Source organism: Miniopterus natalensis, chromosome 21 (assembly GCF_054644295.1).
Source record: "Miniopterus natalensis isolate mMinNat1 chromosome 21, mMinNat1.hap1, whole genome shotgun sequence".
Classification (NCBI taxonomy): domain Eukaryota; kingdom Metazoa; phylum Chordata; class Mammalia; order Chiroptera; family Miniopteridae; genus Miniopterus; species Miniopterus natalensis.
In genome coordinates this window covers 18,425,323-18,440,277 of record NC_142101.1, presented here as the reverse complement: position 1 = coordinate 18,440,277, position 14,955 = coordinate 18,425,323, and the positions used below count along the sequence as shown (strand labels likewise).

Genomic DNA, 14,955 nt, shown 5'->3' with positions numbered 1-14,955 from the left:
TTCACAGCCCGAAGCTGTGGGGACGCCTCTTCCCGGCCCTGGAGCTCTGGGCTGGGGGCTGCTGTGGGGCTGGGATCCCCGCACCTCTGGGAAACCTCCGCTGCTGAGATGTCCTCCTGGGTTCACCCCACGGCACCGGGGGTGGGCCCGCGGCCCGTCTCCAGGATCCAGCCCCATCTGCCCGCGTCTCCACCGCTCCTCCCGGTCTCGGTGCTGCTCCAGCTCCCTGGTTGTGGGGCTTCTGTGCAGCCAGATCTCAGGAGGCTCCGCGTGAAGGTGGTTCTGTGTTTTAGTTGTGATGTTGACGTGGCTGTGGGAGGCGGCGGGGGCCGCTGATTCCTGTGCCCTCATCTTGTTTCCTAAACTTAGTTTAAACGTGTAAGTGAATGATGCACAGTTGTGGGTTTTGCAAATAAAGCCCATACTTTTACATTCTTGGAAGTTTCACCCATAGACCCTTAATCCAGCTCGTTATCCACTCACCCCGTATTTTGGCTTCATCTGGGGCGGAAGAAATTCATATTGTGCATTTTGTATTTTAAAAATTGTCAATTTTTTCTCAATAGGTGGGTGACGTTTTTTCCAGGTTTATTATCTTTATAACTGCTAATTTTTTGTTTTTAGCAATGAAAGCCTAGTACTCTAAAAGTATTTAGTCATTAAAATATACTATCTTTTAGATTGCTTGTTGCTAGTAGCTACGGGTGCCAGTAATTTTTACATTGTTCGACCAGTCCTCGATTTTTGGTGTAACGAAAAAGTGACAGAGGGAGAATTCCAGTAAACAGGCAAGCAGAACCGCACAGGACATTTAAAAAAAAAAAAGCTGACGTGGGCGGACCAGACTCACTAGACGCTCACCTGGGTTCTGCCGCTCGAGTCGCTAAAAGTCCGGTGCTGACTTGATGACTAGAGGAGGTAAAGGAACAGAATTAATAACAGACCCCAAACGTACACGGGAATCCACGTGTGCGGAAAGGGGACATTCAGACCCGTGGCAGTAAGTGAATTACTCGATAGGCGACTGGAGCCGCGTGCGACTCGGGAAAACGAGCTCCTGTAGCCAAGTGACACCCGTCAGGAGAAAGATGCGCGATAAGAAACGATGGGAATAGTTCAAAAACACCACCAGCGTTGGGCTGATTCTAACTACACGGCACAGGTCCCAAAATCTCCAAGGAAAAAAAGGTTACCCTGCAAAACCTGCCCTAACACATCTGAGAAGCCGCACACCGAGGAACGGGAACAGGCAGCTCAGAATCAGACCCTCCTCCTCGAGGAATAAGCCGTGCGCGGGACAGACCAACGGCTCCGCAGAGGAGCCGAGGGACAGACCAACGGCTCCGCAGAGGAGCCGAGGACACGCGCCGACGCGAGCGCAAAGCGGCCTTCGCATCCCTGCCCCCGTCTGCAGTCTCGCTTGGGGGAGAAATTTAAATTACGCTCCACGTTTTTACACGTCTGATCGCGAACACGCAGCGTCTGAAAACTGTGGGACCGTGGGAAACACCCTCCTGGGAGAGTTAACTGGCATCATTTCCATTAGAAAAACGGGGCAATATTTACCTGTCTCATCACCGCACATTTCAGTTCTGGGGTTCGTTCTACTTGACACCCGCACGAGACCCTGCAGGCGTTTTAGGGATGTTATTACCCAAAAGTAATGAAATTACAGTCCCTATAAACAACTAAGGACGCCACTCGCACACCAGCGCGTACTGTTAACTAAACAAGGTATGGATTTGCTTGCCTGTGCCTGGGGCCACTCTGGGAAAAGGCAGAAGGCCCGAGGCCATTACTTGCCCTCTGGAGGGGGGAGCCGGGGGCAGGGAGACGTCTGCGACAGCGACTTTTCACTCTATACCCTTTGAAGTTTGCGCCGTGTAAATACATTGATTTTTTTTTTTTAAATAAACATTTAGAAATTAGGTTGTTCACCTTTGTTGTGACCTGAAATAAAAGATCTTTCCAGACGTAGATTTTGAAACGTTAAAAATGCGCCCCCGCTTTGTTCCACTGCTAGATGGAATATACTTTCTATAGTTACAAAAATATACAGGCCTCCGGGGCCCTGCGCCCTGAAGGCCCGCAACCCGCTGTGGGTTCTTGGCTTCGCGCAGGAAAGAACTGAAACTGGAGCCAGCACAGAGCTTAAAGCGAGAGTTTGTTCGGGGGGCCCTGGGACCCAGAGAAGGCCACTCCCGGGCAGGGCAGCCCCTCTGGGGGCACTGGCTTCTGTATTGGGGCTCCTTTAATCGAGGAGGGGGACTCGACTTTTTTTCTGGGAAAGGGGCGGAGACTTCTCAGAAGAGCCTTTCAGCCGCGTGGTGTCCTTATATGTCCGTAAAGAAATCAGCGGTGACCTTTACCCTGTGGGCTTATAATAGGGAATGAAGTTTAAATTGACCCCGTTTTTTTAAATGCAGCCCGAGTTCGTTCTCTGTGCTTCTGTTATTGCTCCCTGTATCGGTTATCAGGCTCTTGCTGGACTTGGGCGTGAGAGGTATTGCCAGTTAACGTCGTTGCGTTATTTTAGTATTATTTGAAAATGTTTCAGCTGAGATACAAGGCCTGTTCCAAAGGGACTTAGCTGCTGTAAATAATTAACTTTTTCCTCGGAGGTGCTGTGTACCGATGACTCCCCGGGGCTTTAAACATGTTGGAAATCTCGGTTGCTCACCACTGAAGATGGGGTCCAAAGACTTGGCTCTTACTATCTTACTAGTGCTCTCGGGAGAACTCCGTGCAGAAGGTAACATTAATTTTTCGTATTCTCTATTCTCTCAGAATTATAAAAGGAAATTCTAACATTGAGCTTTTTATAGTCTTTCATTTTTATGTATCAATTTAATAAAAAACCAGCTTCTTCTAATTTGCTGTAATATTTAGATTGTGTTCCTTTGGGCAAAACTCGTGAACTATCCTTACAGCCACCCAGCTTAGAAACACGGAGCAGGACCCAGAACCCTTGTTCCTCCGGGTTTTGAGTCACAAGGGGACCGGGGTCTAAATGCCTGAAAGGAAGTTCGGGCTAACGTTTGTGTTATTAACCCGAGTCCCCATTTCACACTAGGACCCGTTCCTCAGGCTGCAAAGCCCGGGCAGATTTAATGCTCCGACCATCAAGTGAGAGCTTAAAGGGGGGGGATCTGAAAAAAGAGCCACAAAGCGTCGGGAAGACGTCTGGCTCTCGGCGCCGATCTCTGTCCCGGTGCAGCGCCTGGTGAGGTCACGCAGCAGTGATCCGGAGGGGGACCCTCTGCCGGTTTCGCAAACGAGGGCACTGTGGAGAGTGGGGCGGCTCTGTTCATAATTATGCGGCACGGGGGGGGGGGCGTGTAGACCAACCGGTAGCTGTGACTCCGTAATGGCAAGAACTGCTCCGAGCCAGGCCGCCCGGGTGACCAGACCTGCACGGAGCCAAGGAATACTACCTTCCAGGGCAGGGCGATATTTGCACGAATAGTCTCCTCCGGTTCTATTCTCCTGCGCGGAAGGTGTGACTCACGCTGGCATCACGCGTTTCCTAGAAAGCGCAGCTTTAGGAAGTTCGGGGAAACTTTCTGAGCAAGGGGCCCGCCCGGTTCCCACCTGACTGTTGGGCGCTGGCCTCGCTTGCAGGTTAATTCCAGCTGAGAAGGATTGTCACCGAAGCACTTAAAAATGTAGGGAATCGCCGGGCCGGTGTGGCTCAGCGGTCGAGCGTCTGCCCATGAACCAGGAGGTGAAGGTTCGATTCCCGGTCGGGGCACAGGCCCGGGTTGCAGGCTCGATCCCCAGCAGGGGGCGCACAGGAGGCAGCCGGCCGATGTTTCTCTACCTTCCTCTCTCTCTAAAAAAAAAATAGGCTAAAAAAATTAGGTAATAAAAATAAGAACTGGTCAAAAGCGTCCGCAAACGCTTGGGAAGGGCCGCGAGTGTCATGCGCGGCTTCAGGCGCGGTTCCCTGTTTCCAGCCCGACCGTTTGCTCGTTTCAGAGAAGCCCTGCGGTCTTCCCAGCGTGGAGAATGGACGGGTCGCCCTCTATTACTACACGTTTACGAGCTTTTACTTTCCGATGAGCGTAGACCAGAAACTGTCATTTTCCTGCCTGGCTGGTTACACGACCGACAAGGGGAAGCAGGAGGAGAAAACGACCTGCACGGCCGGCGGCTGGTCCCCGGAGCCCAGGTGCTTCAGTAAGTGTGGCGGGCGCTGGCTCAACGCCCGCAGCAGGCCCACCGCCTGCAAGTAGGAGGGTCCGGGAGAGGTGGCAGGAGGGCAGTCCTTCCGTAGAAAACAAAACGACTAGCCCGCGGCCTATTTGATTTTATTTATTTTTTATTTTATTTTATTTTTTTATATTTTATTTTATTTTTATTTATTTTTTGCAGAGAGAGGAAGGGAGAGGGAGACAGAGAGAAACATCAGCCGGATGCCTCCTGCACGCCCCCTACTGGGGATGGAGCCCACAACCTGGGCATGTGCCCGACCGGGAATTGAACCGGCGACCTTTTGGTGCGCAGGAAGATGCCCAACCAACTGAGCCACACTGGCCAGGGCTTTATTTTATTTATTTTATTTTATTTTATTTTATTTTATTTTATTTTATTTTATTTTATTTTATATTTTATTTTTCCCATCACCATTTATTCCCTGTATGCCCTTTTCCCATTTTTTTTTTTCACAAAATGAAGGCATATTCTGTAAATAACGTTTCTCATTAAAACATCATGTTCTTTATTTGTTGTTAATAATTCCCCGTGGAGAGAATAGAAATAATTACCGAAATTGTTATTCGATCGAGTTACCTTAAGGAATGGGGAACTTACGCCGATAACTGTGGCCTAGGAAGCCGGCCAGACGCTTGACGTCTGCGGAACTAGCGAAGGGTCCGTAAAGCAGGAGCCCGCTTTCGTCAAGGATGTTACCAACCATCCGACACGGGGGACTTAAAATAGTAGGAGACACATTTCACACGCAGTCGTTCCTTTGCCATGAATGACAGTGAGTGGCCACATTTTCTCGAAGCAGACGCGGCAGAGGCAGGAACGACAGGAAAAACTGAAATTAGCCAAGACCAAGAATGCCTGTGCCCACGCGAATCGGTGTGAGAGTAAAGGCCAGGCCCAGCGTGCCGGCCGTTTCCAAAACGAAGTCAAATCAAGTAAAAACGCGAGGACCCGACGCTTTTCTGCCTGACATCCCGAGAACGACCTTCCACGTCTGCCTTAATTTTACGACTCCGTCGAAGACGAGCTTCATTTCATCAAGTTAAGCAAAGAAATATTTTCTCCCCCCCCTGCAGAAAAATGCCCCAGGCCCGACCTGGCCAACGGGCACATCTCGGACTCCAAGGTGCTGTACGCCGTCCAGGAGGCCCTGCGCTACGGCTGCGCCTCGGGGTTCCGGACCCCGTCGGGGCGGCGCGAGGAGGAGGTGCGGTGCCTCCCCCACGGCTGGTCCTCGCCGCCGGCCTGCAGGGAGGAACAGGGTAGGTGCTCACCGGTCGCCCCCAAGCCGCTCTCTCCGCCGACGGGCGTTTTCATTCAGCACAATCGAGTTTCTGTTACGTCTGCAAAGGCAGAGGGTCATTATATTGATTTCCTCGGACGCCGGGTGTCTCCTTAACTCAAGGCTCCCAACGCCCACAACACACCTAATCCAGGGGTTCTCACTTTACACCACTAATAAAAAATGCAAGCGGGATAAAAGGAAAAATCCTCAATAAAGCTGCGCCTTGCAACGTCCATGAATGACTATTTCCTTTTCTAGACGGGACAGCGAGACCGTGGGCGCTATTTTATATTGTAAACCCGCACAGATATCCTTAAACTAATGCAATGACTTGAACACACCTCCTGCTCTGTTTCTGGGTTGCTGGTTATTTAAATGATACAAACCCACAGATGAGACATGACCAACAACGGTTACTACACAGCCTGCGGTGGCCTTCGGTCAAATATACTAGACTCAGAATTTAAGAACAGGAGACGGGCGGGGTCGGGACACAAGGTGTGTGAAAAAAGGGGACTGAGAGGCAGAGCAAATGGACTCTTTTTAATGTTTCCCAAGGGCTGGTTCTGCCACAGATGCTATTTTTATTTTTATTTTTATTTATTTTTATTTTTTATTGTCGAGAGCATTACAGATGTCCCCCATTTTCCCCCCATTGCGTCCCTCCACCCCGGCCATATGTTCTTAAGACTCAGGAGCGTTCGCTGGGAGATTGCTTTGGCTGTTCTGGGTTCGGGGTGAGGTCGTAACACGTAACTGTCCCTCCCGTTAGACACATGCGTGGCTCCCGCGTTACTCCACGGGAATTACTCCACAACGCAGACGACGTTCCGGGTGCAGGAGAAATTGGGGTACCGGTGTGACCCCGGCTACTACACGGCGACTGGGGGGACGACGGAGGAGGCCGAGTGTCATGCCCACGGGTGGTCTCTGCCCCCGAAATGCACCAGTGGGTTCTCAGCGCACAAGCGTCGTCTCAGACAGAAGGGCCTGCTGATCACGAGATGCTGATTGTGCTCCATCTTTTCCTGTTCTTTCTTTACTTCTGGTTTTCTGTTTGTTTTGCTTCTGGTTTTAATTATGTTGCCAGTAGGGCTTGATCCTTGAAAGATCTCGAATAGGGAAAAAAAATCCCTGTTAGCTCCGATAATTAAATTAACCTTAGCCTAACGATCTTTCATACACACGTAAATCGACAAGCTTTTCTTTTGTCTAATAAACTGTGGCAAATCTACTAATTTCTATTCCACATCTGGCATGTTAAGCGGCAGGTGAATTTTGTTCTAGCAGGAAAAAAATAACACTTCTTTGTATTTTTTCCCCACTTTTAGAATTAAAATGCTCTCCTTTAAGATTAATAGAAAATGGTTATTTTTATCCGGTGAAGCAAACCTATGAAGAAGGGGAGGTGGTTCAGTTTTTCTGCCATGAAAATTATTTTCTCAGTGGGTCTGACTTAATCCAGTGTTACAACTTCGGCTGGTACCCGGAATCTCCTGTATGCGAAGGTAATTTTTAAAATTTCACATCTACAGATAAAATATCAGGTCTCTTTTTCTCTTTTTTATAAAAATAATTCTATGCTTTATTTTTTTAAGTTCAAATTGTTTTTTTCATTACAGGTTACATTCAGTACTATGTTGTATTGTTTCAGGTACAGCACAGTGGTTAGACAGTCATATATTTTATATGGCGGCCCCCCTGGTATTTCCAATACCCACCTGGCACCATCATCGTTATCAGCCAAAATATCGTGTCTTAATCAGCTCTAAATCTATGAAAAAAAGGTCTCTAATTCGTGTGCTATTTTAAAAAAGTCTTTTACATCACTGCTATTAATACAGTTAATCTAAAGAAATCTTAAGATGTTATTAGATGGTTGAGTCTGTCTTTTAAACTTACTTTAAAAAAATCTCATCTTATAAATTCTAAATCTCCTATTATAACAAATATATTTTTAAAAAAATTGGGGATTACTAGATCCAATTATCCCAAGCTGGCAGCTTTGCGAGGGAACTTTCTCGCTTGGCCGCACATTTCCTGATGGGAAAGTACACTCTTCAAAACCGTGGGGTAAAGGCAGAAGCCGCCACAGGCTGCACCGGGGGACAGCGACCCTCACCTGTAGCAGCCCTGGCGCGGCTTCCGTCGCAGGTGGAATCAGTTCATAGTCAGCCACAGCCGCCACCTGACCCGAAGGAGGCGCTAGTGAGCACAGGAAACGAGGGAAAAGCCATCGCTACCGTGGGACGAGTGGAATAGCCAAGTTAAGTCTAAAGGACCTGAACAGACACCGCAGGTTCCGACGGGAGCGCGGCCACGCTGGGGACACGTATCTACGTGTCCAAATTGGGCCTTAAAAGCTCCACGGGAGTCGGAGGATTGGGAGGGGTGGGGAGGAGAGGCCAGGGCTCGATGACCTCGGTTTTCTCTCTAGTGTGGAAAACGGGGTCAGGACTGCCCCCAGGCGAGGGAGAGACGGGGACAGTCGAGCGTGGAGGAGCGGGGCGAGCACTGGGGGGAGGTGCCACGAGGAGCCAAAGGGGGAGCTGACCAGAGGCCTGCAGTGGGCAGGCCCAGAGCCGTCGAAATTCTTCAGAGGCGCTCAGCAGTACCTTTGATGTTTTGTCAAATTGGTTAGTTAATTAAAGAGCCTCGGGGTGTCCGGTGCTGCTCAGCAGCCTGGTGCCACGGTAGAGAGGAAGGCGGTGAGCCCGCTGCTGTATATTGTTTCAGAAACAAACGGCAGACGACTTGTCCCTCCTTTCGCACTCGCCGCCACCCAGATGGGTCAGCGTCCCAACACGCTCTTTATTTTCTCTGGTCAACAGTCATGAGAGGCAGGGTGGGCGGTGTCCTGGGCTGGATAATGCCCCCCGGCCCTGCCAACCCCCCCCCCCAAGATATCCGTGTGGAGGGAGCAGAAGAGGGCGTCAGGTGACAATGAATCAGGAGCGTGGAGGGACAGGAGGACGGGTCCCGAACCTCCGGAAGCTTCTAGAAAGACCAAGACGTCCATCGTCTCCTAAAGCCGTCAGAAGGAACTCGGCTCTCCCGGCGCCCCGATTTTAGCCCCGTGAAACGGAGCCTGGACTTTTGGCCTAAACGAACACGTCTGTGCTATTCGGAGCCACTGAACGGTGGCAGTTTCCCGCAGCCGCTGCGTAGTTTAGAATCGTTAGGAACCGATTTTAATCCAGAGAGGCCCGGGTTCGAGAATGGGCCCTCCACTGACTAATAATTTGCTTACTTCGTGAGTTTTGGCTTCTTGGTGATGTGGGAGATGCGACAGGCCCCACTCAAGGCTGTTTTAGGGTTAGAGGAGACCACGGGGGTGAAACGCTGGCTCTTTCGGGGCTGTGCTGGCCCCAGGCCGTCGATCACAAACCCAGCAGCTTGCAGGACACCCTTGTGTTATCGGTCAGCTTCTGTGGCTCAGGACCCGGGCTCAGCTTCACTGGCCCCTGTGCCTTCCCTCCAGCAAGGCTGCGGCCAAGGCCGGACTGGCAAGGACGGGCTTCCAAATTCATGGGGCCGCTGGCGGCATTTGGGGCTCCCAGCTGCCCAGGGGAGGGCCTCCATCTCCTCCCGCTGCTCCTGGGGGTGGCCCCCCCTCTGCCCCCTGCCTTCTCGACGCCCTCGATGGGGGCAGCTGGCTTTTCACAGAACCAGCCGGGAGACAGAGTCGACCTTGTACCGTTGGGGTGCAAGCCTCCTGTCCGCGGCCGCCCCCATCCCCCCCGTCTCTGCTGTATCCTCTCGGTTACAAGCAACCGCCCTTCCCGCTCGTGGGGACGAGTAGGACACAAGGGGTTGAACGTGGGAAGGCGGGGACCAGGGGGTGACCCTAGAGCCTGCCGGCCACATACTTCTTAGGGTCCTTTCGCCCATCGAACGCGCCTGCTGAATCCCAAGCCCTGTCCTTTGTCACCACGGGACCTAACCTGCCGCTGTTTTCCCAAAGGAAGGAGGAGCCGATGTCCCCCTCCACCCCTGCCCCCAAACTCCAAGGTTCAGGCCCCCGGGACAACCTACCGTCACGGAGAAGCGGTTCGCATCGAGTGCGAGCTGGGCTTCGAGAGGCAGGGGCCGGAGGAGATCCGCTGCGGCGACGGAAGGTGGACGGAGCCCCCGACGTGCACCGGTCAGCACGGCCTCCCGGGCGGCCCCTCCCGCGCAGCCGGCCCGTGGGGCCCAGCGGTCTCTCCTCTCAAAACCCTGCCTTTGCAGAAGAAAGGGAGGCGGCGGCCTGCGGGGACCCGCCCCTGGTGGCCAACGGCGCCCCGGCCCTGACCTCGAAGACCTACCGCAGCGGGGACAGCGTGAGCTACGGCTGCGGGAGCGGCTACCGCCTCCGTGGGCCGAGGGAGGTCACCTGCCGCCGGGGGAGATGGACCCCCGCCCCCGAGTGTGTCGGTAGGGGAGCCGATTCCGCTCGATTTCGTTCACCCCTAACAGCGGGAGGCCGTCGCCTGGACGGGTGAGGCCCCTGGGGTTCTGTGAGCCCGGGGAGCCAGTGTAGGAAACAGGGAAACTTAAAAAAAGCAGCTTGGAATGTGCGTTAGGGCTGCGGCTCCCGTCTCACGCTGACGCCACGACCCGCGAGCTTTAAGTGACAGCGGGTAAGCGACGCTGTTCACAGGGCCCAGCGGGACCGAGCGCCTGGCCAAGGTCCTCGTGTCCCACGGCGTTAGGACAGCTCTGTGGCCCTGGCTCGGGTGGCCCTGCCCACGCTGCCCCGGCGCCCGCCCTCCTGGGCCCTCCACCCCCAGACGCGCCCGAGGGCACGACCAGGCGGTGCCCCCTGGTGCCCCCGGGCCCCCCTTCCCGAGACCTTCTGCTTCCCGACCAGGTCCTGGAGGGATCTCCCCGAGCGGGCGTAGCGAGGATGTTTACTGCTTAAAAGGAAAGCTACGAGAGGTGGGAGAGAAATGAGCAGGGTCCGAGGAAGGCTCCAAAGAGCGGGGAAGATGGGAATTCCCACCCCTGGGCTGAGCGCCATCGGAGACGGAGGGACGCCGGAGGGGATGGGCCGAAGCGGGTGGCGACCGGGGGCAGGTTTCGCCTTGACCGTGGTCCTCAGGGTCAAGGTCACTGTACGTTTTAGGGGTTTCTCCACCACGGTTCGTCCCCACGCAAGAAAAGCGAAAAAGGTTCGTCCCCGATCGAGGGTAAAACCTCCGCTGTTCTCGTCTTGCTCAGTTTTAAAGATATCGGAGCCGAAGAACGTTTCTCGTTTCTGGTGAATTTAGAAACCGACTAAGTGGCGCGGATACCGAGGCACCGCTGCGTGGGGACCTGTCTTATATCATTATGTGGTTATAACTTCATATTAATTTAAAAAATAACGTTTTTTTTTTCCCCCCTAGAAAACACCGAGACCTGTAAGCGTCCGCCTGACATAGCGAACGGGGCCGTCGTTGACGGGCCCTCGGCCAGCTACCCGGCGGGGTCCTCGGTGGAGTACAGGTGCCACGAGTATTACATCCTGCAGGGGGCAAAGACGTCCCACTGCGCGGACGGACAGTGGTCGCCCCCGCCCGCCTGCTTGGGTAAGACGGGCACACGGAGGGTCGAAGGCGCCTTCTCCCGGCTCGATGGGCGCGACCGACGCATCACATCGCGTCGGGCGAGGGCCTGGGGGGTGAGGGTTTGACAAACTCGCGTTGCGAGACGACCACAGTTAGGTCACTTACAACACAGCCCTCGCCGCGCCAAGGGACCACCGTTTGTGGCCATTTTTAATGAGATCGTTTAATACCCGCTCGCTGGGTAACGTTCAAGTGCCTGAAACAACATTCACGATGGGTCAGGCCCCTGCAGCTTCCTTCTCAGAACAGGACATAGCGATTTTCTCTGACCAGGGTGTCTGTATTTTTATGCAATTTCCGTAACAAGAAATGTGTAAGTTCACCGGCTGGCCGTAAACAGCAACTGCTTCACTGGGCGCGTGAGGAGCTTCCACGCTGACCAGTGTCACGCGAAACGCCGCTGTGGGCCCGGCCGTCTCTGTTCGGGGCCATCGCTGGCCGTTGGCGGGGGGGGGACTGGCGAGGGCGCCTTGTCTTGCAGAGCCGTGCACCGTGGACGAGGGGTCCATGGCCAGGAACAACATCGGGCTGAAGTGGAGATACGAGGGGAAGGTCTTGCACGGCGACTGGATAGACTTCGTGTGCAAGCCCGGGTTCGACTTGGCGCCGTCCGCCCCGCCGCCCGGGTTCTCCGTGCAGTGCAGCCGAGGACGACTGACGTACCCTGTGTGCGTGCGGAGAGGTAAGACGACCCCGCCTTCTCGGGTGGCCCGTGTCGCCCCTCGGGTTCCCAGCGTGAGCCCCAAGGCAGGTCGCTGCCATCGCCTCCGACCCATGAAGCCGGGGGTGCGCCCACCGAGCTCCCGGCAGCACTCACACTTCCGCAGGGCGGCTTTGCCCACGTCGTTTAATTTCAAGAAGTGAAGTTTAAAAAGAAATTCTACTTCAGTGTGGAAAGTATTACAGGTGTCCCCTATTCCTCCCCTCAGGGCGTGAGCTTTGGGAGGGGTTTGGTAAGCACCCCGGCTGCGGGGGGACCGGGCGCCCTCGTTGCCACAATGGGCAGCTCTGGGGTTCGCTGGGAGCTGGGGTTTGGGGTTCCCGCAGAAAGGGCTTCACGTAGAAAGGTTTTGTGTCCCCCTGGGGCCTAAAACGGTCACTGTTCAGAGGAAAATAAGAGAACACACAGTGTGGCTTCAGGAGGACTCTCATACGCACCCTCCCGAGGTGGGGGGAACAAAATCACCACGGCCACCACTTGGCTAATTTCATTTATTTATTTTTATCTTTTTAAACCCTCACCCGAGGATGTTTTTTCCATTGCTTTTCAGAGACAGTGGAGGGGAGAGAGAGACACACACACCGACTGGCGGCCTCCCGCCCCCACCCCGCCCGGGCCAGGGCCCGAGCCTACAACTGAAGAACGTGCCCTTGGCCGGAATCGAACTCGGGACCCTTCAGCCCGCAGGCCAAAGCTCTAACCACGGAGCCAAACCAGCCAGGGCAACACTTGGCTAATTTTTTTTCTTTATTGTTGAGAGTATTACAGAGGCCCCCCTTCCGCCCCCACTGAACCCCTCCACCAGGCATCCCCCCACCCCCAGGTCTTCTCCACACTATTGTCTGCGTCCGTGGGTCACGTATGTTGGCTAATTTTAAATGTGTATTAAAATATTATAATGAGATTCTAACGGCAACAGCCAGTGTTCCAGGACGAAGCTCTTGCAGAAATGCTCTCGATACTTAAAAACGATTGGCGAGCTACCTTATAAACGCTTTTCCGTGAAATCTCTCCCGTGTTTCCGTAGCCATTATGAGCGCGCCGGGTGCTGATCACAGCCACGCACTGTATGTATTTTTGCAGAGTCTAAAGGCACCTGCGGGCCTCCCCCCCTTATTGAAAACGGGGTCGTCGTCGGCGCCAGAACCGGCACCTATGAAAACGGGTCCTCGGTGGAATACAGGTGTTCGCAGCATCATTTCCTACAGGGGCCTAGAGACTCCCACTGCTTGGAGGGAGCGTGGACGGCACCGCCCTCGTGCCTAGGTACGTGCCCGTCTCTAATAGACCAAGACCACCTTTCTTTCTTTTTAAAATATGTGTTTATTGATTTTGGAGAGAGGGAGCGGGAGGGAGGGAGAAACATCACTGATGAGAGTCACTGGCCGGCTGCCTCCTGCGCCCCCTGCTGGGCACCGAGGAGCCCGCAGCCCCGGCAGGTGCCCCGACCGGGAGCCGAACCGGCAACCTCTTGGTTCACGAGTCGACGCTCAACCGCCCAGCAGCACCGGCCCGGGAGCCCCGGGCATTTTCTTCCGACGTGAACACGAGCCCCGTTTGCAGGCGGCACAGGGCTTCCTGGCGGCACCGAGGTCCCTTTTCCTCTTTTTCCCAGAGCCGTGCGTGTTGTCTCGGGCGGAAATGGACAAGAACAACTTGCTCCTGAAGTGGAGTTTTGACAACAGGCCCTATATTTTCCACGGCGAGTACGTTCACTTTCTTTGTCGGAGAGACACGTACATGGCCGAGCTGTCTCCCGTGGGAATCGAACTCCCGGTGCGGTGCGACCGGGGGCAGCTGAGGTACCCACGGTGCGTCCAGAGACGGAGGTAGGCCGCGCCCGCGCCCTGCTTCGCGGCCTCATCCCGCGGGAGCTTCCCCGTGCGGCAAACGTCAGACCTGTTAGGCTCTAGGACACTTGCACTTCATGGTCATTACAAAGAAAAACGGTTATTTTCTATAGATTTTTTTAAAAAGCCAAGCGAGCTCCCAGGGGTATTAATTCAACGAGCTTGGCGAGCTGTCTGAACTCGAAGCACCGTGGGCTGTAGGGTACTCGAGGCACTTTGGCAACTTGGCAAATCAATCAGTTTATAGGCCTGGCCAGTTTGGCTCCGTGGTTAGAGCCTCGGCCTGCGGACGGAAGGGTCCCGGGTTCGATTCCGACCAAGGGCGCGCACCTGGGCTGTAAGTCCATCCCTGGCCTTGGTCGGGCCGTATGGGGGAGGCAGCCAAGCGATGTTTCTACCCCCCCCTTCCGCTCTCTCTGAAAAGCAACGGAAAAAATACCCTCGCGAGGGGGTTAGAAAGAAAATCGATGCATGTGAGGAATAGTGACAGGTGCGCGTTCTGAGACAGAAAGTCGCCTTTTCTCCCGCTTCCCAGGGTAGGTTCATGAATAACTAATAAAGATCGGAAACACGGCTGTACAAATCCTTCTACCGATACAAGAGCATGTTAACAACAACGACTGAAACTATGGGGTTTATTTACCAGGAACACGTTTCTATGTAAAAACCTGAAATGACTTACTGAAGTGTTTTCTCATGGGACAATTTAAAAAAAACACATTCCACTTCTTGATAAGTAGAAAACAACCTTAAAAAAACACAGTAATACAACTAAAAGAATATAATAAAATGATGGTGTATAACTTTAACTTTAATGGTGGTAAAAATCAGAATAGAAAAATTTTATATGCTGTTTAAATGTTTTCACCTATCTTGGATTTCTAATTCCTAAGAGAAAAAAGTAACTAAATAACTAAATAACTTAGAAAAATGGGGTTTGGGGGATGGTGTTAATGTAGTAAGCGACACGGAGTTTATAAAAAGGAATTGGCATAGTTTTTCAAGTGTGGTTTTAGTGAAAACAATGACTAATTATATGAAATATCAAGAGGCTGGGACTGTAATAAATATTTAACAAAAATGATGATTATTTCAAAAATCTCTCTCCCAATGTCTGTCGGCCCCTCTCTCCCTCCCCCCAAGGACACCGTCTTATCAAGAACCCGTAAGGACGTAGGATGAGTGGCAGAAGGAACACTCGGATTTCAACACATCGTAAGACATTTTGAGAAACAGTTTTTGGAAAAAAACAGCTGGAGACTATAGAAACCTCGACGTTTTAAGTTGCCTGAAGAT

General features: G+C 53.1%; 1 protein-coding gene across 1 annotated transcript; it reads left to right on the top strand.

Annotated features, from left to right (window-relative positions):
* Positions 1 to 2,688: 2,688 nt before the first annotated feature.
* F13B (coagulation factor XIII B chain) lies at positions 2,689 to 14,836 on the top strand. Its single transcript, XM_016216949.2, has 12 exons — positions 2,689 to 2,752; positions 3,979 to 4,179; positions 5,289 to 5,474; positions 6,270 to 6,446; positions 6,829 to 7,005; positions 9,462 to 9,641; positions 9,728 to 9,913; positions 10,867 to 11,049; positions 11,570 to 11,770; positions 12,893 to 13,075; positions 13,425 to 13,638; positions 14,803 to 14,836. Exons 1-12 carry the CDS (start codon positions 2,689 to 2,691, stop codon positions 14,834 to 14,836), a joined length of 1,986 nt encoding a protein of 661 aa, XP_016072435.2.
* The last annotated feature ends 119 nt before the right edge of the window (positions 14,837 to 14,955 follow it).